Source organism: Hyperolius riggenbachi, chromosome 8 (assembly GCF_040937935.1).
Source record: "Hyperolius riggenbachi isolate aHypRig1 chromosome 8, aHypRig1.pri, whole genome shotgun sequence".
Taxonomy (NCBI): Eukaryota; Metazoa; Chordata; class Amphibia; order Anura; family Hyperoliidae; genus Hyperolius; species Hyperolius riggenbachi.
The window spans coordinates 57,264,058-57,287,017 of record NC_090653.1 but is presented as its reverse complement, the minus strand read 5'-3'; the positions used below and the strand labels follow the sequence as shown (position 1 = coordinate 57,287,017).

Sequence of the window (22,960 nt, the reverse complement as noted above, 5' to 3'; positions counted from 1 at the left end):
GTTGGAAAGCTTATAGTAGAAACTGTGGGAGTATTGCTTAATATGGAGTTAGTGTGCTCCATTGGAATGCCAGTAGAGGGTGTAGTAGCAGGATGCACAGTAACAGTATTGGTGATGGAAGTAGTATTAGCTTCAGTAATATGAGCGGTAATAGTGGCTCTGACAGTGCCGGGAGACGAGGCATGAGGATGTGGACTTGGAGATGAAGTTGCAGAAGTGGTCGGACTGTGATGCTCTGATGTTGTCACTGGTGTTGTGTGGGTGGTTCTTTTGCATGGCATAGTACTCCACACACTAGGGGTCACTGATCAAGAAAATCAAAAGAAGAACAAAAATATTTATATATCTATAAACAAATATCAGCTATTTTGGTCACACTTAAAATGTAGCAGGCTTAACCCTCAGGTTGGCTTCACACTGCAGATTGGCGGTGCAGCAGCTGCAACGCACCATCAAAAACAGGCCGTGGGGATAACCTTAGTACGTGGAAATCCCCATCTGATGTCCAGCCAAGCAGGAAGTGATGCTCACTTTCTGTTGGGCAATTGAATGATGACATGTAATAACTAGAAAAAAGATCCTAAAGCACCGGCACTAGATGCAGCTGGTGGATGGCAGACTGTCTATGTAACAACAAGAGCGTGCACTTGAAAAATAGAACTAATGTCACAATGTGCAGAAGATCAGAGAAGGCACTACCATTGCTCCGGTTACCTTTAATCAATGGTTATCACAGACAAGTACATGCAGTGGGGATGACAGCCAGACAGCTCTTTTGCGTAAACAACGCTTCTTCAGGGGCTAGTATAGTTCAATTCATCAAGCATTACCGCATTCGGTAATGCTGAAAACAGCTGACTTAACGGAGCACTTTAGAAAATGTTAATTCATCAAAGCTGTTACCGAATGAGAAGCTGAAATGACAGAGCAATGAGATAAATTACCGACATGTGCTCAACACATGTCAGCAAATGTCAGTAAATGTTAATTCATCAAGGTTACCACATTCGCTAACACATTCGGTGATTATCTCCAGCTCTCCCCTGTCGTAACAAGCTTCGAAAGCCTTCTGTGTGAATGTTTTCATGATTAACAGGAGCAGGCAGCCAATAGAAACAGCCCCTGTTCTCCTGCAAGTGCTGCTGATAGGTGCTGATAGGTCACACAGGCTTCTCCACACAAGCTTTTAGACCCCTTCACTATCACTACACTATTGTTGTATTGTTAATTAGCTTGATTTCATTGTGTGACAGTCAGAGTGTGTGCTGCAGGGCTGCTGCAGGCAGCTGCTATGTGTCTGTGTGTGTGCTATGCACAGACCAGGCCAGCTGCTGCCTGCTAGCCTACTATTAGCCTTAGCTAGCTACAGTATAGGTTAGGTTAGGGATTAGGGCATAGGATTACTGTGTTATTGTGTAGTTAGTACTGTAGTACTGCAGTCAGTGCTAGTTAGTTGTAAGAGTAGTAGTACTACTGTGTTAGCTTACTACAGAACTGCTGTGCTGCTGAGCAGTGCCAGTGTGACAGTTAGTGTGCACTAGTGTGTTCTCCTCTGCTGTCTGACTGTCACTTGGCACTTGGCACTTTGCATTTGGCACTTTGCACTTGGCACTTTGCATTTGGTACTTTACACTTTGCATTTGGCACTTTGCACTTTGCATTTGGCACTTTGCACATGGCACTTTGCACATGGCATTTGGCACTTTGCACTTGGCATGTGCCACGTGCCAAGGCACATGCCAAGTGCAAAGTGCCAAATGCCAAGACTAATAAAGGACTTCTTTTGTGGTTGTGTTTTTATTTCATTTAACACTTTGTGGTAAGGGGTACTTTGTACCCCTATACTCATTTCTCCTGGGAGGGGGGTGGGCATCTGGGGCATCTCTCAGAAGCTTCGCTTTTTCTGGTTGTTGCATCCCCCATGCGTCTCTCTAAGCGTATGTTACGCTTAGAGTGACGTCATGTAAACAAACTCATGGCCGCCATCTTGTGGCCAAAAAGTAAAACTACAACTAAAAGTAAAAAAAAAATAAAACTCAACACACATTTACACTCTAAGACTACTGTTTACATCCCACCCTCCCAAAAAATGCCCAAATAAAATGTTTAATATAAAAAAAAACAAAAAACATTACAATAAAAAAAACATATAAATATTTACCTAAGGGTCTAAACTTTTTAAATATAAATGTAAAGATGAAATATTTCTATATTTTTTTTATTCTAAACTTGTAAATAGTGATAGATGCAAAACTGAAAAAATGCACCTTTATTTCCATATAAAATATTGTCGCCATACATTGTGATAGGGACATAATTGTAACGGTGTAATAACCGCGACATATGGGAAAATACAATACGTGAGTTTTAATTATGGAGGCATGTATTATTTTAAAACTATAATGGCTGAAAATTGAGAAATAATGAATTTTTTCCGTTTTTTTTCTTATTCTTCCTGTTAAAATGCATTAACAGTAAAGTGGCTCTTAGCAAAATGTACCACCCAAAGAAAGCCTAATTGGTGGCGGAAAAAACAAGATATAGATCAGTTAATTGTGATAAGTAGTGATAAAGTTATAGGCTAATGAATGGGAGGTGAAAATTGTTCGGATGCATAAAGTGAAAACGACTGAAGGCTGAAGTGGTTAAACAAATATCGGGCAGAAGCGTGCGACATTATTTAACTGGTGCCATTTTTCACTGTACGCTGTGAGGATTGCTGTCTTGCCATTACATAATTTTTTTATTTTTTTTATTTACAAACCTCTGTCCTTATGCAAAAGCCCATATTATTTAGAAAAGGGCAGGGCAGTCCATTCATTTTAGCTCTGTATAAGAACATTAATCTTAAAAGGGCTGATTCATGAAGCTTAGAGGCTATATCAATGCGAGCTACATGACACCAGGGAGAGCTAAATCCAGGGCTGCCCGCTATGTGCGGTCACGAAGCGTAGCGTGCCTTCCTGTTACACACGTTGCTTCAGAGCAGCGATTCTTCACAGCAGTGGCCGGCATTTAAAGGAGCACATGTTGCTATGTAAGCAACGCGTGTAACTAAGGAAGGCACGCTAAGCTGCACGGCCGTGCGGCTAGAGCCGCCACCACTTATAGATCAGACAGGGCAGTACATTTTGGTCAATGTATGTCAGGAGCCTGGACCGGTGATGCTCCCCCCCATCCAAGGTCTCCCCCAGCTAATACTCCTTCCCCAGGTCCCCTGCAGAGTATTAGTGGCACCTTGCATAAAGAAGCATGTATTCACTTATTAGCTGAGCTCTTTTAAGCTTTTCTTACCATAGGCTGAAGTCATGGATGAACTACTGAGACCTATAAAAAAAAAATAGATATAGTTCAAGATAGAGCAGTCCTATCACCCCCTGGTCACCCTCCCGCACCCGTCCTTGGCACAGGTCAGAATGTTCCTAAATATGTCCATATGATTTCAAGCTGTTACTGCAATGTGTCAGTTTACCTGCTGATGAAAATTAATGGGACAATAAACTTGTCTTAAGGAAGCAGTGCACGGACTGTCTTGTGTGTACTGTTGGTGAAATGTTGATCTTTTTAGCCTGTTTGCACGCTTCCATGTAACAAGAACCAGACTGCAGCAAGGAACAGGACGGGATAGTATACTGATATACGGTGCAGCGGACCTATTGTTTTCTCCCCCCAACACTGAGTGCCGGGCAATAAGCATCTTTTGTGTACTATAGTTCAAATTCAGTGCATTTCAGAATTGGTATTAATGTAAATGTTCTATTTCAAATGTCTAAAAAGGAACCCCCTGTATTTACCAATCATCATATTAGGGATAGATTTGATATTTTACAAAAATGTATGTCTAGTGCAGACTTCCCCATGTCCCTATACAATGCAATAAAGAAAAGTAGGACCAACAGGACCTTTAAAGGAGATATTATTTCTGAAAAACAAAAGTTTGCTTTCCTAAAACAGAAAGAATTTGCGATAATTCAGGTTGGAGTGAGCTCGAGATGTCTCCCAGGCACCACTGCTGAATATATGCAAATTAACCATTGTATTATTGTACATTGTATATTGTATTATTATTTCTGATAACAGTAATTTAGGTAGGGGGTCAGCCCGGCAGTATGTATGCCCAGGTCATACAAATACTGCAGCATTGTACAGAGTATGTACCGTATTTTTCGCCTTATAAGACACACTTTTTTGCCACCAAAAGTGAGGGGAAAAAGTCCCTGTTATTTTTTTTTTTTTGATCGATTACAAAAGAATTTGCATCCACGTTTACACGATTGTAATGCAAAAATGCATAGAAAAAGGATGTTTTTTGGTGCGTCTTATAAGGCGAAAAATACAGTAGTCTCATAACTTTTTGAGACACGCCCTGTCACACCGCTGAACACGCCCCCGCCACGCTTCTTATCTTGCATATCACAGAATTCAGAATTTTGCTGGAGTGGTCCTTTAGCCGTGGATTAGTATTTTAGACATGATATCTTTAGTAGCCATTCAAAGTGTATTCACTTTCAGCACTGCCCTGCATTATTCCCTGATCCCCATTGCTTCTTTAGGTGGTGATTTGTCTTCTGCTATGCCCAGAGGGAGCTTAGTGTTGTCTTTGCACAAGCAGCATATCTCTGCTGGCAACTTCCAATATCATTGCCCTGTGGAAGCTAGCACTACTGCAGTGGTGCACATTCAAAAGCGCCACAAGCTAACTTGGGCGTGGAATTTAAAGGTTACAAGAGATAGCGGTAACAGAATATCGGTAAACTGAGTGATAATCTACTACTTAATTCACATAGTAAAGTATCATTAACCACTTTACCCCCGCCCGTACGAATTTCTCCGTCCCTTTTCCATCCTTTAACCCCCAGGGACGGAGAAATCCGTACTTTCCGCGTTCCCGACGCTGTCCGCGCTCCCGCTCGTAAACACGCCACCCGCCGCTAGTAAACACGCCGCCGCCCGCTCGCCCGGAGATCAATGAACGGGAAAATCCATTCCCGTTCGTTGATCTAAGCCCCACAATGATCAGCTGCTCTCCTATGGGCAGCGCGATCATTGTGAGAAAAAACTCACGTGTCCAGCCTCCTTATACTTCCTCCAAGCTTCCGGAAGGACGCTTGGAGGTCGCATTAAAACAAAAAGTTACTGTGGCCATCTTGTGGCCAAATAGTAAACTACACCCTACACATTTTTCACATGAAAAAAATGCACCTTTATTTCCAAATAAAATATTGGCGCCAAACATTGTGATAGGGACATAATTTAAATGGTTTTATAACCGGGACAAAAAGGCAAATACATTTCATGGGTTTTAATTACAGTAGCATGCATTATTTAAAAACTATAATGGCCGAAAACTGAAAAATAATTATTTTTTTCCCCACATTTTTCCTATTTTCCCATTAAAACACATTTAGAAAAAAATAATTCTTGGCATAATGTCCCACCTAAAGAAAGCCTAATTGGTGGCGGAAAAAACAAGATATAGTTCATTTCATTGCGATAAGTAATGATAAAGTTATAGATGAATGAATGGAAGGAGCGCTGAAAGGTGAAAATTGCTCTGGTGCTCAGGGGGTAAAACCCCTCAGTGGTGAAGTGGTTAATACTCGCTGACGTCTCACTGTGACCTAACCTCTGCCTACTCTCACATAGAACCCCCCAGGTGGTGCTTATACCTAACCTTCCCCTACCCATGGTGCCTTACCTTAACCCCCACTGGTGGTGCCTAACCTTAACCCATCTCCGGTGGTGCCCAACCTAACTCCCCCTAACATTAACACCCCCGCCCCCTCCCCCCCCGGTGGGTAACTAACCTTAACTCCATAGCCATCTAACCTTAAACTCCCACCCCCCTTAGCGAATTAATTTTGCACCCACTACATAGCAGTGCCAGGGCCACCCACTATGAGATCTGTGGTTATTAATAGCGGGTGCTTCACTACTCTCAATTGACTCTATTTTCAGCAACAGTTTGCATGTCCAAGGCATCTGATTTAGTGTTGCAAACTCGCAATTTACAGTACATCTTAGTTACTGAATGCACCTACAGATTGAATACTCACTCAACCTTGAACCAGTAGTCTCAGTTGGTGTTGGTTTGCTTGTTTCAGTAGTGGTGGTGGACTCAGTTGTTGTTAGTGTAGATGATGTACTTGTACTGGCAGATGCAGGTTTAGTTGTTGTCTCAGCATTGGTGCTGATTGTGGTCTCTGTAGCTGTAGTTTTGGTAGTGTCATCCGCTCTAGATGCAGTCATTCCTGTATAATTTGTATTACTTGTGATAGATGTGGTCATTCTTGTGTCATTAGTAGTGTCACTTGCACTAGATGTGGTCATTCTTCCATCATCAGTAGTGTCACTTGCACTAGATGTGGTCATTCCTGTGTTATCATTAGTCTTACTTGCACTAGATGTGGTCATTCCTGTGTTATCATTAGTGCCACTTGCACTAGATGTGGTCATTCTTCCATCATCAGTAGTGTCACTTGCACTAGATGTGGTCATTCCTGTGTTATCATTAAAGCCACTTGCACTAGATGTGGTCATTCCTGTGTTATCATTAGTGTCACTTGCACTAGATGTGGTCATTCCTGTGTTATCATTAGTGTCACTTGCACTAGATGTGGCCATTCCTGTATTACCATTAGTGCCACTTGTACTAGATGTGGTCATTCTTCCATCATCAGTAGTGTCACTTGCACTAGATGTGGTCATTCCTGTGTTATCATTAGTGTCACCTGTACTAGATGTGGTCATTCCTGTATTACCATTAGTGCCACTTGCACTAGATGTGGTCATTCCTGTATTACCATTAGTGCCACTTGCACTAGATGTGGTCATTCCTGTATTACCATTAGTGCCACTTGTACTAGATGTGGTCATTCCTGTGTTTTCATTAGAGCCACTTGCACTAGATGTGGTCATTCCTGTATTACCATTAGTGCCACTTGCACTAGATGTGGTCATTCCTGTGTTATCATTAGTGCCACTTGCTCTAGATGTGGTCATTCCTGTATTACCATTAGTGCCACTTGCACTAGATGTGGTCATTCCTGTGTTATCATTAGTGTCACTTGCACTAGATGTGGCCATTCCTGTATTACCATTAGTGTCACTTGCACTAGATGTGGTCATTCCTGTATTACCATTAGTGCCACTTGCACTAGATGTGGTCATTCCTGTATTACCATTAGTGCCACTTGTACTAGATGTGGTCATTCCTGTATTACCATTAGTGCCACTTGCACTAGATGTGGTCATTCCTGTATTACCATTAGTGCCACTTGCACTAGATGTGGTCATTCCTGTATTACCATTAGTGCCACTTGTACTAGATGTGGTCATTCCTGTATTACCATTAGTGCCACTTGCACTAGATATGGTCATTCCTGTATTACCATTAGTGTCACTTGCACTAGATGTGGTCATTCCTGTATTACCATTAGTGCCACTTGCACTAGATGTGGTCATTCCTGTATTACCATTAGTGCCACTTGTACTAGATGTGGTCATTCCTGTATTACTATTAGTGTCACTTGCACTAGATGTGGTCATTCCTGTATTACCATTAGTGCCACTTGCATTAGATGTGGTCATTCCTGTGTTATCATTAGTGTCACTTGTACTAGATGTGGTCATTCCTGTATTACCATTAGTGCCACTTGTACTAGATGTGGTCATTCCTGTATTACCATTAGTGCCACTTGCACTAGATGTGGTCATTCCTGTATTACCATTAGTGCCACTTGCACTAGATGTGGTCATTCCTGTATTACCATTAGTGCCACTTGCACTAGATGTGGTCATTCCTGTATTACCATTAGTGCCACTTGTACTAGATGTGGTCATTCCTGTGTTATCATTAGTGCCACTTGCACTAGATGTGGTCATTCCTGTATTACCATTAGTGCCACTTGCACTAGATGTGGTCATTCCTGTATTACCATTAGTGCCACTTGTACTAGATGTGGTCATTCCTGTGTTATCATTAGTGCCACTTGCACTAGATGTGGTCATTCCTGTATTACCATTAGTGCCACTTGCACTAGATGTGGTCATTCCTGTATTACCATTAGTGCCACTTGCACTAGATGTGGTCATTCCTGTGTTATCATTAGTGTCACTTGTACTAGATGTGGTCATTCCTGTATTACCATTAGTGTCACTTGCACTAGATGTGGCCATTCCTGTATTACCATTAGTGCCACTTGTACTAGATGTGGTCATTCCTGTATTACCATTAGTGCCACTTGCACTAGATGTGGTCATTCCTGTGTTTTCATTAGAGCCACTTGCACTAGATGTGGTCATTCCTGTGTTATCATTAAAGCCACTTGTACTAGATGTGGTCATTCCTGTATTACCATTAGTGCCACTTGCACTAGATGTGGTCATTCCTGTGTTATCATTAGTGCCACTTGCACTAGATGTGGTCATTCCTGTATTACCATTAGTGCCACTTGCACTAGATGTGGTCATTCCTGTGTTATCATTAGTGTCACTTGCACTAGATGTGGTCATTCCTGTATTACCATTAGTGCCACTTGCACTAGATGTGGTCATTCCTGTATTACCATTAGTGCCACTTGTACTAGATATGGTCATTCCTGTATTACCATTAGTGCCACTTGCACTAGATGTGGTCATTCCTGTATTACCATTAGTGCCACTTGTACTAGATGTGGTCATTCCTGTATTACCATTAGTGCCACTTGCACTAGATGTGGTCATTCCTGTATTACCATTAGTGCCACTTGTACTAGATGTGGTCATTCCTGTATTACCATTAGTGCCACTTGCACTAGATGTGGTCATTCCTGTATTACCATTAGTGCCACTTGTACTAGATGTGGTCATTCCTGTATTACCATTAGTGCCACTTGTACCAGATGTGGCCATTCCTGTGTTATCATTAGTGTCACTTGTACTAGATGTGGTCATTCCTGCATTACCATTAGTGCCACTTGTACTAGATGTGGTCATTCCTGTATTACCATTAGTGCCACTTGCACTAGATGTGGTCATTCCTGTATTACCATTAGTGTCACTTGCACTTGATGTGGCCATTCCTGTGTTATCATTAGTGTCACTTGCACTAGATGTGGTCATTCCTGTATTACCATTAGTGCCACTTGCACTAGATGTGGCCATTCCTGTGTTATCATTAGTGTCACTTGCACTAGATGTGGTCATTCCTGTATTACCATTAGTGCCGCTTGCACTAGATGTGGTCATTCTTGTGTCATCATTAGTGTCACTTGCACTAGATGTGGTCATTCCTGTGTAATCATTAGTGTCACTTGCACTAGATGTGGTCATTCTTGAGTCATTAGTAATGTCACTTGCACTAGATGATGTCTTTATTGGTTTATCAGTAGTGTCACTTGCACTAGATGTGGTCATTCCTGTGTTATCATTAGAGTCACTTGCACTAGATGTGGTCATTCCTATATTCTCGGTTGTGTCACTTGCACTAAGTGAGGTCATTGCTGTGTCATCAATATTGTCATTTGCACTAGATGAGGTCATTCTTGTGTCATTAGTAGTGCCACTTGCACTAGCTGGGGTCATTTCTGTATTCTTGGTTGGGTCACTTGCACTAAGTGAGGTTATTCCTGTATTATCTGTAGTGTCAGTTGCATTAGATGTGGTAATTCCTGTGATATTGGTAGTGTCACTCACACTAGCTGAGGTTATTCCTGTGTCACTTGCACTAAGTGAAGTTTTCCCTGTGTCCTCAGTGCTATTTGCAACGGGGAAGGTCATTCCTGTGTGTATACTAATGTCATGTGCATTATTTGTGGTCACTATGCTAATCTCAGTAGTGCCGCTTGAATCAGATGTGGCTATTACTGACTCCTCTGTAGTATGAATTGTACTAGAGAAGGCCGGTGTTGTCTCCTCGGCAGTGCTTGTAGCACTCACTGTGGTCACTGCTGTCTTCTCATTTTCCTTGGTCTGATATTCAGTGTTCCTTATGGGAGAAGTGGTACGTGCTGCTTCTGAATGGACCATGGTGCTGATGGTGGAAGAGGTGTCCTGTGGTGTGCTGGCATCTGTTACAGCACTAGCAGTAGGTTCAATCTCCGTAGAAATGGTTTTATGTGTAATGTTGCCAGTGGTTGGAAAGCTCATGGTAGTAACCATGGGAGTATTGCTTATTATGGAGTTAGTGTGCCCTATTGTAATGCCAGTAGAAGGTGTACTGGCGGGGTGCACAGTAACAGTATTGGTGATGGAAGTAGTATTATCTTCAGTAATATGAGTGGTGATTGTGGGTCTGACAGTGCCGGGAGAGGAGACATGAGGATGTGGACTTGTAGATGAAGTTGCAGAAGTGGTCGGACTGTGATGCTCTGATGTTGTCACTGGTGTCGTGTGGGTAGTTCTTTTGCACGGCATAGTACTCCACACACTAGGGGTCACTGAGCAAGAAAATCAAAAGAGGAACAAAAATAAATATGTAAATAAATATCAGCTGTTTCGGAAACATTGTATCATCCACAAGCTCAATATCTATCAGGCGCTACAAATAAGGAAACACAAAAGTATATTGTTCTAAAGGAGAAACCTGCTGACTGCTATATTCTGTGGAGAACTGATCACATGATCAGCTAAGCAACCACTAGAAACATGTCTGATGTTTAATTGGCTGGCCTCATTACTACCAACACTTCTAGTGGATGGAGGAGGATTTGCACCTCTTTCTGATGTGAGGCACCAATGCTGAGACCAGAGTATGATCACATGAAGGAAAGGTAAGGCCAGCATTGCCAAAACATTTGAAAAAAAAAAGACTGCTTTGTTTTATCAAGAGTTACAGATTGCCCAGAAAGCTCATGGTGATCCGAATGGGTAAGGGGCTGAAAGAGACCAAAAAGCCTCCTTATTAAAATGCTATGCAAAACAAAACGGAAGTTTTCCATCTTAAAACAGAAGGTATTTGCTATTATTTAGGTTGGAGTGAGCTCCGAGGTGTCCCACAATGCATCACTGCTGAATATGCAGATCATCTCTCTGTTGTCCCTGATATCTAAACACACCTCCAGAATGTAAAGATCTCCTCTGTGGGGTCTGTTTTGTCTTCAGACACTACTGCAGCCAGACTATGCTGGCTGCTGTTTGCAGAGTTTTTCTGACATTCACAATGAATGATCTGTCCATTTGCATTCCATTCACATTCCATTATGGTATGGCTTGCTATTCTGAATCCAAGTGCTATGCTGTTTGCATGGATATGCATGAACTTATGAGATGCAGGCTAAGTGAATGCAGGCTAAGTGAATGCAGATTGCTGTCTTGTCCTTTTGCAGGTCTGTCTCTGATTGGTGTGTTCATCCATAAAAGTCACTTCCTGAGTCTGCCTCCCCGCCCAACATATTGCTAGTCTATAGGACTGCAGTCCTGGGTCTATGTTCATGCAAATACTTCTCTGTTATACTCTCAAACCTTAGTTAGATCCTGGTGTGTTTGATCCGGCAGGGCCCCGGGGATTCACACATAGCGTAGGATTGTTACTATTACTGTATTGATATTCTGTGTCAGACCTTAGTCAGATCCTGGTGTGTTTGATCCGGCAGGACCCCGGGGATTCACACATAGCTTAGGTTCATTATTGTAATTGTTATTGATATTCTGTGTATGACCTTTTGCTTGAACCTCTGACTCCGCTCTCTGCCTCCTGATTCTGTACTGTTCTTGTCTGATCTGTTGCCGATTCTCTGCCTGATTACCGACCCTGATTTCTGCCTTACTATTCTGTACTGTATCTCCTGATCTGTTGCCGACTCCTGATTGTTTGACTACTCTGCCACCAGTGGGTTCCTCCCACTGGGGCTTACCGCCTTGGTGGCGTTCGCCACTTTACTGTGCACCAAACACGTGTACTCCTCACAATAATAAAGTATACTGATTTGTTATGTTCTATACTTTTTGTATTGCTCATTGCTGCTCCGCATTGTGCAATTTCTGTCTGGCATGTATGGATGCTCTGTGAATGAATGTCTGTTTCCTCAAAGCCTACTATCAGTTTAACAGACATTCATCTGATCTGTTGCAGATCTGTTCCTGTCCTGTTTTTGTATTGCTCATTGCTGTTTCCGCATTGTGCAATTTCTGTCTGGCATCTGTGGATGCTCTGTGAATGAATGCCTCTTTCCTCAAAGTCTGCTATCAGTTTGACAGACATTCATCTGATCTATTGCAGATCTGTTCCTGTTTCTGTCCTGTTAATATATTGCTCATCGCTGCATTCGCTTTGTGCAATTTCTGTCTTTCGTCTGTGGACTGTTCAGAGGATTTGTCTCTCTGTGCTCCACAGCTCCACCTGCTGGCTGGTTTTGTTCCTCCACAGGTGTGTTCCACCATTACTGGGCTCCTCTGTCTGAATGCTTGTGGGAGATCTCCTCAGAGTCAGTGTACACGCTGTGCGCTGACCGTGGAGATCATTCCCCAATCGTTACACAGAACTGCTTTAATGCAAAGAGATGGCTTGCATAATCGGCATTAATGCAATGTGGGATACCTCAGAGCTCACTCCAACCTGTAAATCGCAAATACCTTCTATTTTAAGAAGAAACATTTCTGTTTTATCAAGAGGTAATTTTCAAGAGCAGATACAACAAGGGATCACTAAGTAATGGCTGCTGTCTACAAACGCCTGAACAGCATCTTTGTCAAGCGGTCCAGCCTCCTATCTGCCAGCCACAAAAGCCTTTTTACATGCAGCTGAATGACTATGTTTTGTAACACCACAATATGTCGTGGTTTGACACGTGGTGGTGTCACTTGTTAGCAAAAAAAGGGGACATATCACATCTGAAGCTGAGCATTGCCATGCTTAGCTGTAACTCCAGTGTGGCCACCCTTCCAATGCCGTTGCCCAGTGATAGCAAACCCCCGGCTGGTAGTGGTGCTGGTAATGAGTCAATTATGATTACGCAAAATTTTGCATTCATTTTTGCAATTACGCATTGCATAATTGCGATTACGTTACGTACAGCATAGTATGTTCATGAATCTTAATTCCACATTTATTTAGGCAATTATGCGTTCAATGCGTGAAAATATTCACATCTGTTCATGTCTATTCATTCCAGGCACTGCAATTGGCTCGGGGAATACTAGTTCCCCTTCACCAATCGCCACCAGGAACAAGCAGCTCATGCACGCACCTGCCGTTGCAACACTACACACGTATACATGTCCAGTTAGACTTGAGTGTTTTCTATCTGGACAGCTATAGTCATCCAGATAGAATAAAGTGGTTATCTGGGCCCAGGTGATTGAAATCTACGCCCTGTTTGGCAGCCTTTATCCCTGCCAGGGCATACAGTTCCATAAAGGCCCATAAATATTTGGATACAGACAACTTTTTTCTAATTTTGGTTCTGTACATTAGTTTACCACAATTAATTTTAAATGAAACAACTCAGATGTAGTTGAAGTGCAGACTTTCAACTTTAAAGAGAATGTGTATTGTTAAAATCGCACAAAAGTAAACATACCAGTGCGTTAGGGGACATCTCCTATTACCCTCTGTCACAATTTCGCCGCTCCTCGCCGCATTAAAAGTGGTTAAAAACAGTTTTAAAAAGTTTGTTTATAAACAAACAAAATGGCCACCAAAACAGGAAGTAGGTTGATGTACTGTATGTCCACACATAGAAAATACAACCATACACAAGCAGGCTGTATACAGCCTTCCTTTTGAATCTCAAGAGATCATTTGTGTGTTTCTTTCTCCCTGTAGTTCTCATGCACTGAAGTTTCAGGCTGCTCTTTTTTCTCCTGCAAACAGCTTTGCCCTTGTCTGTAATTCTTCAGTATGTGAAAGCCCAGCCAGCTCAGAGGACGATTTATCCAGCTTGTAAAAGATAAGAGAGAAGCTGCTCTAATCTAAATAATACACAGGCAGTGTGCAGAGCCGGGACAAGGTCCTCCAGCACCCAAGGCTGAGACACCAAAGTGCGCCCCTCCATCCCTCCCACCCCATACATCACACACTGATTGCTATTAGACTAAGAGGTGCCACAGGGCCCACAACCTCCCCAACACCTTAATATCTAGTTATATGGCTTGCAGTCACTGCCATGTATCCCCTTTTCTTATTTCTTTCTGCTTCAAACACAATTAGGAATGACAGCTAAATGAATTGTGCGCCCCTCCTACACTGCGCCCTGAGGCTGGAGCCTCTCCAGCCTATGGCCCGGCCCTGGCAGTGTGCATAGATGGGCCTGGAATGGGGAATTCATAGCAGAACCACAACACTGAAGAACTTGGCAGCCTTCCAGACACAGGCTGACAAGTCTGACAAGGGAAAGATACATTGATTTATTACAGAGACTGTGATAGCAGAAAGTGCTGCAGTAAGCCAGAACACATTAGAATAGCTTTTGGAACTTGTAGGATGATAAAAAACAGGATGCAATTTTTGTTACGGAGTCTCTTTAAAGGACAACACAGGTGAGAAGAATATGGCGGCTGCCATATTTATTTCCTGTTAAACAATACCAGTTGCCTGGCAGCCCTACTGGTATATGTGGCTGCAGTAGTGTATGAATAACCCCAGAAACAAGCATGCAGCTAATTTTGTCAGATCTGACACTAATGTCAGAAGTACCTGATCTGCTGCATGCTTGTTAAGGGTCTACTAATTGCAATCAGACAGGGAGTTATTGTTTGGGCATGTCGGGTGGCCATCTGCCAGTATATGGCAAGTTTAAAATGACACTGAAGCGAAAAAAAAATGATATAATTAAATGTACAGGATCTTCTAAAAAAATTAGCATATTGTGATAAAGTTCATTATTTTCTGTAATGTACTGATAAACATTAGACTTTCATATATTTTAGATTCATTACACACAACTGAAGTAGTTCAAGCCTTTTATTGTTTTTATATTGATGATTTTGGCATACAGCTCATGAAAACCCCAATTTCCTATCTCAAAAAATTGGCATATTTCATCTGACCAATAAAAGAAAAGTGTTTTTAAAACAAAAAAAAAGTCAACCTTCAAATAATTATGTTCAGTTATGCACTCAATACTTGGTCGGGAATCCTTTTGCAGAAATGACTGCTTCAATGCGGCGTGGCATGGAGGCAATCAGCCTGTGGCACTGCTCAGGTGTTATGGAGGCCCAGGATGCTTCAATAGCGGCCTTAAGCTCATCCAGAGTGTTGGGTCTTGCGTCTCTTAACTTTCTCTTCACAATATCCCACAGATTCTCTATGGGGTTCAGGTCAGGAGAGTTGGCAGGCCAATTGAGCACAGTAATACCATGGTCAGTAAACCATTTACCAGTGGTTTTGGCACTGTGAGCAGGTGCCAGGTCGTGCTGAAAAATTAAATCTTCATCTCCATAAAGCTTTTCAGCAGATGGAAGCATGACGTGCTCCAAAATCTCCTGATAGCTAGCTGCATTGACCCTGCCCTTGATAAAACACAGTGGACCAACAACAGCAGCTGACATGGCACCCCAGACCATCACTGACTGTGGGTACTTGACACTGGACTCCAGGCATTTTGGCATTTCCCTCTACCCAGTCTTCCTCCAGACTCTGGCACCTTGATTTCCGAATGAGTGAATGAATGATGAAAGTTGCTTTCATCCGAAAAAAGTACTTTAGACCACTGAGCAACAGTCCAGTACTGCTTCTTTGTAGCCCAGGTCAGGCGCTTCTGCCGCAGTTTCTGGTTCAAAAGTGGGTTCATGCTTCAATCTGCTGAAAAGCTTTATGGAGATGAAGATTTCATTTTTCAGCACGACTTGGCACCTGCTCACAGTGCCAAAACCACTGGTAAATGGTTTACTGACCATGGTATTACTGTGCTCAATTGGCCTGCCAACTCTCCTGACCTGAACGCCATAGAGAATCTGTGGGATATTGTGAAGAGAAAGTTGAGAGACGCAAGACCCAACACTCTGGATGAGCTTCAGGCCGCTATTGAAGCATCCTGGGCCTCCATAACCCCTGAGCAGTGCCACAGGCTGATTGCCTCCATGCCACGCCGCATTGAAGCAGTTATTTCTACCAAAGGATTCCTGACCAAGTATTGAGTGCATAACTGAACATAATTATTTGAAGGTTGACACTTTTTGTTTTAAAAACACTTTTCTTTTATTGGTCGGATGAAATATGCTAATTTTTTTGAGATAGGAAATTTGAGTTTTCATGAGCTGTATGCCAAAATCATCAATATTAAAACAATAAAAGGCTTGAACTACTTCAGTTGTGTGTATTTGAATCTAAAATATATGAAAGTCTAATGTTTATCAGTACATTACAGAAAATAATGAACTTTATCACAATATGCTATTTTTTTGAGAAGATCCTGTATGTGTAATGTATGTGTATGTAGCAAAATATTTTTATTTTCAGTTATGTAGCTTTTTTTTTAAATAACATTACATCAATCTCTAATATATGCATTTTACACATTACACTCAGCATTTTAAATGATTTCACGGAACAGAGCTGACTTTTTCAATTTTCCTCTGCAGGAAAACCATAAACAAACAAGAAACAATGAGAGGCATTTGAGATAAGAGCTTCAAAAGAGTGCTGTCCACAACTTGTTTTGGTCATGGAGCTCAGATAAGCTCTTTTGCACAGATAACAACTGAAGTTTCTTAACTCTTCCTGTACTGGAAAACAATATCTGAGCTACTAATGTTATATTTCTTAGCTGTACTACACATACAAATCATTATATCATACGTTTATTTTCACTTCATATTCCCTTTAAAGAAGCATGGTTTCAGTTTTTTGCTGAGCTATGTTATGTTTTTCTTACCATAGGCTGAAGTCATGGATGAGCTACAGAGACCTATAAAAAAATAAATATAGTTCAAAATAAGTGCATTTTAGAATTGGTAACAATGTAAATATCCTATTTCAAACATGTAAAAAGGAACCCCCTGTATTTACCAATCATCATATTAGGAATAGAGTTGATATTTTACAAAAATGTATGTCTAGTGCAGACTTCCCCATGTCCCTATACAATACAATAAAGAAAAATAGGGTCAATGGGACCTTCAAAGGGGATATTATTTCCGATAACGGTAATTTAGGTAGGTGGTCAGCCCGGCAGTATGTATGCCTTGGGCATACATACCACCGGCATTTTCAGCACGATGTACAGAGTATATAGTCTTATACATCCCAACATTTTTAGATAAGAAAGAGGGACACTTTGAGACACGCCTCATCACAACTCTGAACACACCCACCACGCCCTTCGTATGCATATCACAGAATTCAGAAGCAAAAGATATACCCGTATATACTCGAGTATAAGCCGACCCCCCAACTTTTCCCTACAAAATATTGAAAAAATGATTGACTCGAATAGAAATGGAGGGTATACAGCCCCCCCCCATGTGCATGGCATTGTGGGGCTCCAGTCTTGTGCAGATTTTGATGGTTGTTTGCCAATATTGTGCAGATTTTAGCACAATAATTCCTGGAGGTACACAAGGTCAGGAAGCACACTTAGTAAATGGCAAAAATCCTCTGAAGAGATGGTGTGACGGATGGTTGCGTGGCTGCAGACGCGTCCTTGAACCGCCCGTGAAGAACATGCGATCGCAATCGATTCTCTGCATCGATTGCAATTAAGTTCGATAGAATCTGGATTGGTTGTGTAGGAGCATCTGCAGTCAATCTGGGCTCTCTCTTTTCACAGCAGAGAGATAGCATTAAGGCCCATACACACGTCGGATTTTGCTGAACGACGGGTCGTTTGAACGTCCCGTCGTTCAGTCGTTCGCACGCGGAATCAGACGTGTGTACGGACTATCGTTCGCGTGATAAGACTGGTTTCCAGTGATCCGCCCGGCGGATCGCTGGAAACCAGTCTTATCACCCGAACGATAGTCTGTACACACGTCGGATTTGACGTGCGAACGACTGAACGACGGAACGTTCAAACAACGGGTCGTTCGCAAAAATCCGATGTGTGTATGGGCCTTTAGCCTAACTGCAGGATAGCTCTTTTGATTAGCTAATGAACAGGAACAATGCTTGTGTCCAAGAGGCTACTGTTTACTTTTAATTACCTGGGGACACAGGATGCTGCACTCTGGCAGAACTTCAGATAGGTGTCAACTGCTCCTCCATTTGGTGAGCCAGCAAAAGACAGGATGAGATCACAGCAGGAGATCAGACTACCCAGCCATAGTGTCCCCATGGTTTAAAGTTAGGATGCATGTGATTTATGATTTCTGCTTATTAAAGGAAAACCGAGTATCACCCAGAGGTGGGAGTAGTGTATTTGGATTCGTTAAAATTGGACCAACGTCTCGGTATACAAATCATAATCATACCTTGTTCGTTTAAGGAGTTATGGACCCCTCGGTTACCATACGCCCTAACACCCGCATCCAAGGTATCATATTAATTGGTAGGTTCTGGGGATCGATAATATGTAATTATTATTTGTGTGCTAGCCGCATAGGTCGGCCTAGAGAAAATGTCAGGGTTATGGGGCTTGTGAAAGGCCCTGCCCAGATGTGATTACCATAGTCTGGCCCGGGGGCCGACTCCCGAAGCCCGCCTCTGAACGCAGCTCCATTAAAAGTAAATGAGCTGCCCGGGCAAATTAGTCCTCCCCGGTGTACCATCACCTGATCAAGCCAGCCTGAGGACCATGTGGCTGGTGGCCTTCTTGTCTGAACTGAACAAAGGAACTTTGCTCTTGAACTGAAACCAGGAACTTTACAAGTTTCCCAGACAGGACATATTTCCACAAACTAAGTATTTTCTCCCTTTTTATTTTTTCATACTGGCTATTAATGTTTCCATCATTGTTGATTTTAATAATTTTCTGTATATATTAATTATTTATATTGCATTTTTAATAAACCGACGCTAACGTCAGTTTGCTTATTCCGCTACCCTATTATTCAGCCATACACAGAAACTGAACCCGGGTCTCTAGAGAGACGCTACTATTGTCTCTAGCTAGACAGAATAGAGTGTGTTTAACCATTTTTATTTACAGGTCTAGGCTCAGTCAGTCAGTGGATGCCTCTGTCCCATGATAACAGAGGTGGTGGCAGTTATACCCTGAAATAGTGTGTAATTTGTAATTACCGTAACTCACAGGCTCCCTTCTAGTCGGCCTGCTGCCCAAATTCCAGCGGTTTCTGCACACCGCCTGCGACCACAGCTTTCAAGTCAGTGTGCTGAAACCGATTGGAAGGCAATTTGCGTTCCGGCCACTAGGGTCCCTGTGACAGTGTTTGGCAGCGTTTGGGATCTGTGTTGAGCTGAAAGTATCTCAGATAGCGCTATCAGATTAGCCCTGTTGAGAGACAAACTAATTCATTGGTTGTAGCTGAATGCAATATATTTTTATATATACAGAGAGACTGTGTAGCCAGTACCCCTTCCCGAAAGTTTTATTTTAATTGGCATGGAAATGTCCGGGAACTACAAGGTCATGTGCCTGGCAGACCTGCAAAATCTTTGCCAAGCGAGAGGCATCGACATTTGCCGCAAGAAACAACAGGACCTGGTGAAGGACTTGTTTCAATGGGATACCCAGCAACTGCGGGGGCGGGGTGTGTCCGCTGAAGTGGATACCAGCCCATCTGACTCAAATCGAGGGGAACCAGAGACTGAAGATCCTGACGTACAGAGGTTGTGCATGCTGAGGGCCCTGCATTAACGGCTACGCAGGAGACTGTCAGTGTGGACCCTGATCTCAGAATTTCTCCGAGTACTCGCCCGGAACCGGCCAGTACTGGAATGTCCATTTGTGCTGACCCAGCAATGCAGCTGGCATTACAAAGGCTGATGGACACTGACCTGGAAAAGTACCTGCAGTACATGCAAGCGCAAGAGGAGCGCCAGACTGCAGAAGCGCATGAGGAGCGGGAGCGCCAGGCTGCAGAAGTGCGTGAGGCGCACCAAGCTATGGAACGGGAGCTCCAATGACAGCATGAACTGAACAAGGCAAAAGTTCAACAGGCCAGCCGGAGTTCCCCGCCCAGCCTCCCTGCTGAAGGAGCCACATCACCCGTAAGTGCAAAATTTAAATTTGCTAATATTGAAAAAGACACTGACATTGACTTGTATTTTTTGAGGTGGGTTGAATGTGCCCAGTTCAAAGGTACCGGGTTCAATAGCGCCTGCTTCAAAGGTGCCTGAGTTTGATGTACAAACTGTCTGTAACAAAAATGTGCCTGTACTAGCAGTCACCCAGGGTGCTGCCAGTATTGTGGGCTCAGCACTGAACTCCTCGTTCAGTACTGACCCCAGAAGTGAGAATTTTCCGCTGCTGACTTCATGTGACATGAGCCAGTTGGCTGGAACTGACAGCGCTGTATTCACAGCGGCGCTACAACGTGATCCAAGCCTGGAGGTGCTCAGGCAGCAAGCCTCTGAGCCCCTCGCAGATGGGGCTGCTTTTTAAGGTGTACTGGGAAGGTGGTAGACTGTACAGCAAGGCTGTGCAGCCCACTACAGGTAGATCACATGCGAATACCAAATGGCTTGTGGTCCCGAGTGCATTCAGGGGACATGTGCTGAAATCCGCACATGGTAATCCTCTCACAGGGCACGCAGGTGTCCGCAAGACACTTGCCTGTCATCTGTCCGTGCAGATGCACGTCTTCACAGGTTCATCCGTGTCCCCCCCCCCCCCCCCCTGATGGATTCCCTCCGGCAACAGCAGAGAGCTGCGATGATTGCACTTGTTCACTGGCCATTAGAGGGCATCATAGCAACCGTTGTTATGACGCCTGTGATCACGTGCAATCATTGCGGTGCAGACTGGTACATGAAGTACCATGTAGCGTTCTGCTGTTGCCGGCGGGCACTCGCCGGGGGGGAGCACGGATTAACCTGTGAAGACATTCCTCTGCACGGATGGACGACTGCAGGTGGACAGCGGTGCAGACTGGTAAAAGCACTCTACTTTTGAGAAGGTCTGTAGAACTACTGCATAGTACTCCGATCTGGTGAGGGAAGCAGTGTACGGCCATCTAATGGCAGCAGACAACAAAGAGCAGTCTGCTCATGCCGGGGGACAAGCAGCCGCCACTGCCAGCATGGGAGGGGGGCGCTGCAAAAATAGCGACTCGAATATAAGCCGAGACCCCCACTTTGGGACCACTTTTTTGGTCTCAGAAACTCGGCTTATACTCGAGTATATACAGTAGTTTTATCATTCAAACCACACTGTTTTTTCTATCATCAATAGTTCTTCATTTTAACATTTGAAAATAAGAAATTATATGAATTTAAAGGATGGGAATAAAGTTTAGAGTCAATTTTTCAGTAGAAAGATACATATACCTACACACATCTGTACATCAGTCCTAAAAGAGGGACACATGAGGAAGAAAGAGGGACAGAGAGATTTGGTTCCCAAAGAGGAATGGTTCTCCCAAAAAGGGAAAGTTGGGAGCTATGTACTCTTGTCCCTTATCTGTCCCTTGGAGGGACTCAGAAACTAATCCCTACCATAGGGATCAGATTGTGGCCAATATCTAGGACCAATTTAGGGGGAAGCCAATTAACTTATCTGTATGTTTTGGGGATGTGGGAGGAAACCTGAGTGCCCAGAGGAAACCCACACAGACACGGGGAGAACATACAAACTCTGTGCAGATAGTGCCATGGCTGGCATTCGAACTGGGGACCTAGCGCTGCAAGGTAAAACTTCTATTCACTACAACTCCATGCTGTCCAAAAAATGGGACAATGCTGCGTTTTGGTTTAAAAAAATATTATGCAGCTGTGCATTGTTGCAACACACTGCCCCAGAGCACATAAGTGAGAATGTCAGACAGCGCTGTCTATGAACTCCTGAAGTTCTTTCATATCACACACTATATGTATTGCTGAAATGCACACCACTATGTATAGAGGGTGAAAAAGACCTACCTACTGAAGTAAAAAAAAAAAAATCTGCCAGCCACTTAGTATACTTTTAAAAAATATCTGAAAAGTTCCAAAGAGATTCCAGTGAGGTCAAATGTCCTTTTGTGGTGTAAGGGCCTACAGGAAAATAAAAATAATTGCCCATTTTTCTTAACAACTTTTTAAAATCTGGTTTTCTGAGAGGGCAATCTGATTCAGTATTGTGGTGTTCAGTGATCCTTACCTTAATTAGCCTAAAGGTAGCCATACATCTAACGATGATGGGCAAATTCCACCAAGAGACAACTCTCAAATCAAATCTGATCAGAGAGAGATCTGTAGGCTGCTCATACACCACAGGCCGACCCCGATCAATTTAAAGCATGAAATCTTTCAGGAATCGGCCTTGTGACTCCGCCTCACCACCCACAGCCGTGTCCCTCCAAAGGTTTTAAGTGCAGGGGCAAAATTAGACTTAGTAGGGCCCCCTTGGTCGCTAAACCCCATGCACATACCTTCCAACTTTCAGAGATGAGAAAGAGGGACACTTAAGCCACATCCCTAGTCACGCATGCCATAAAGATTTCATAAGAAAAACATGGACCAGCCCTTGCTGGTCCAATTCCTCCAGGAAGGGGGCAGCGCAGCACTTTTTTTTTTTTTTTTTTTTTTTATATCCTGTAGCGAGCCCTGGGCTCGCTACATGATAGCCGCTGAGCAGCGGCATCCCCCCACCCACTCCGATCGCCTCCGGCGATCAGAGTAAGCGGGAAATCCCGTTGAGAACGGGATTTCCTGCTGGGCTTCCCCTGTCGTCATGGCGACGAAGCGGGATGATGTCACCGATGTCATGGACGTCGGGACATCAGAGGGAATCCCGATCCACCCCTCAGCGCAGCCTGGCACTGATTGGCCAGGCTGAGAAAGGGGTCTGGAGGGGGGGGCGCGGCTAGTAGCGGCGGATCGGCGACGAGCGGCGACGATCGAATGTTACAAGCAGCTAGCTAAGTGCTAGCTGCATGTAACAAAAAAAATTATGCAAATTGGCCCAGCGGGGCCTGAGAAATCCTCCTACGCAGGTTACCCCGA

General features: G+C 43.4%; 2 protein-coding genes across 2 annotated transcripts in view; both read right to left on the bottom strand.

Moving 5' to 3' along the window:
- Window positions 1–6,024: 6,024 nt before the first annotated feature.
- LOC137527314 (uncharacterized transmembrane protein DDB_G0289901-like) lies at window positions 6,025–10,395 on the bottom strand. The gene has a single exon (XM_068247822.1). It carries the CDS (start codon window positions 10,393–10,395, stop codon window positions 6,025–6,027), a length of 4,371 nt encoding a protein of 1,456 aa, XP_068103923.1.
- Window positions 10,396–20,846: 10,451 nt separating this feature from the next.
- The window catches only part of LOC137527313 (uncharacterized), a 51,138-nt gene continuing 49,024 nt past the window's right edge, over window positions 20,847–22,960 (bottom strand). The window contains exon 5 of the mRNA XM_068247821.1: window positions 20,847–20,991. Coding sequence (XP_068103922.1) covers window positions 20,847–20,991 — 145 coding nt within the window. The remainder of the gene's footprint in view (window positions 20,992–22,960) is intronic.

Coding starts and splice junctions, on each gene's coding strand:
- LOC137527314 (XM_068247822.1), bottom strand. CDS start 10,395: ATGCCGTGCAAAAGAACTACCCACACGACACCAGTGACAACATCAGAG.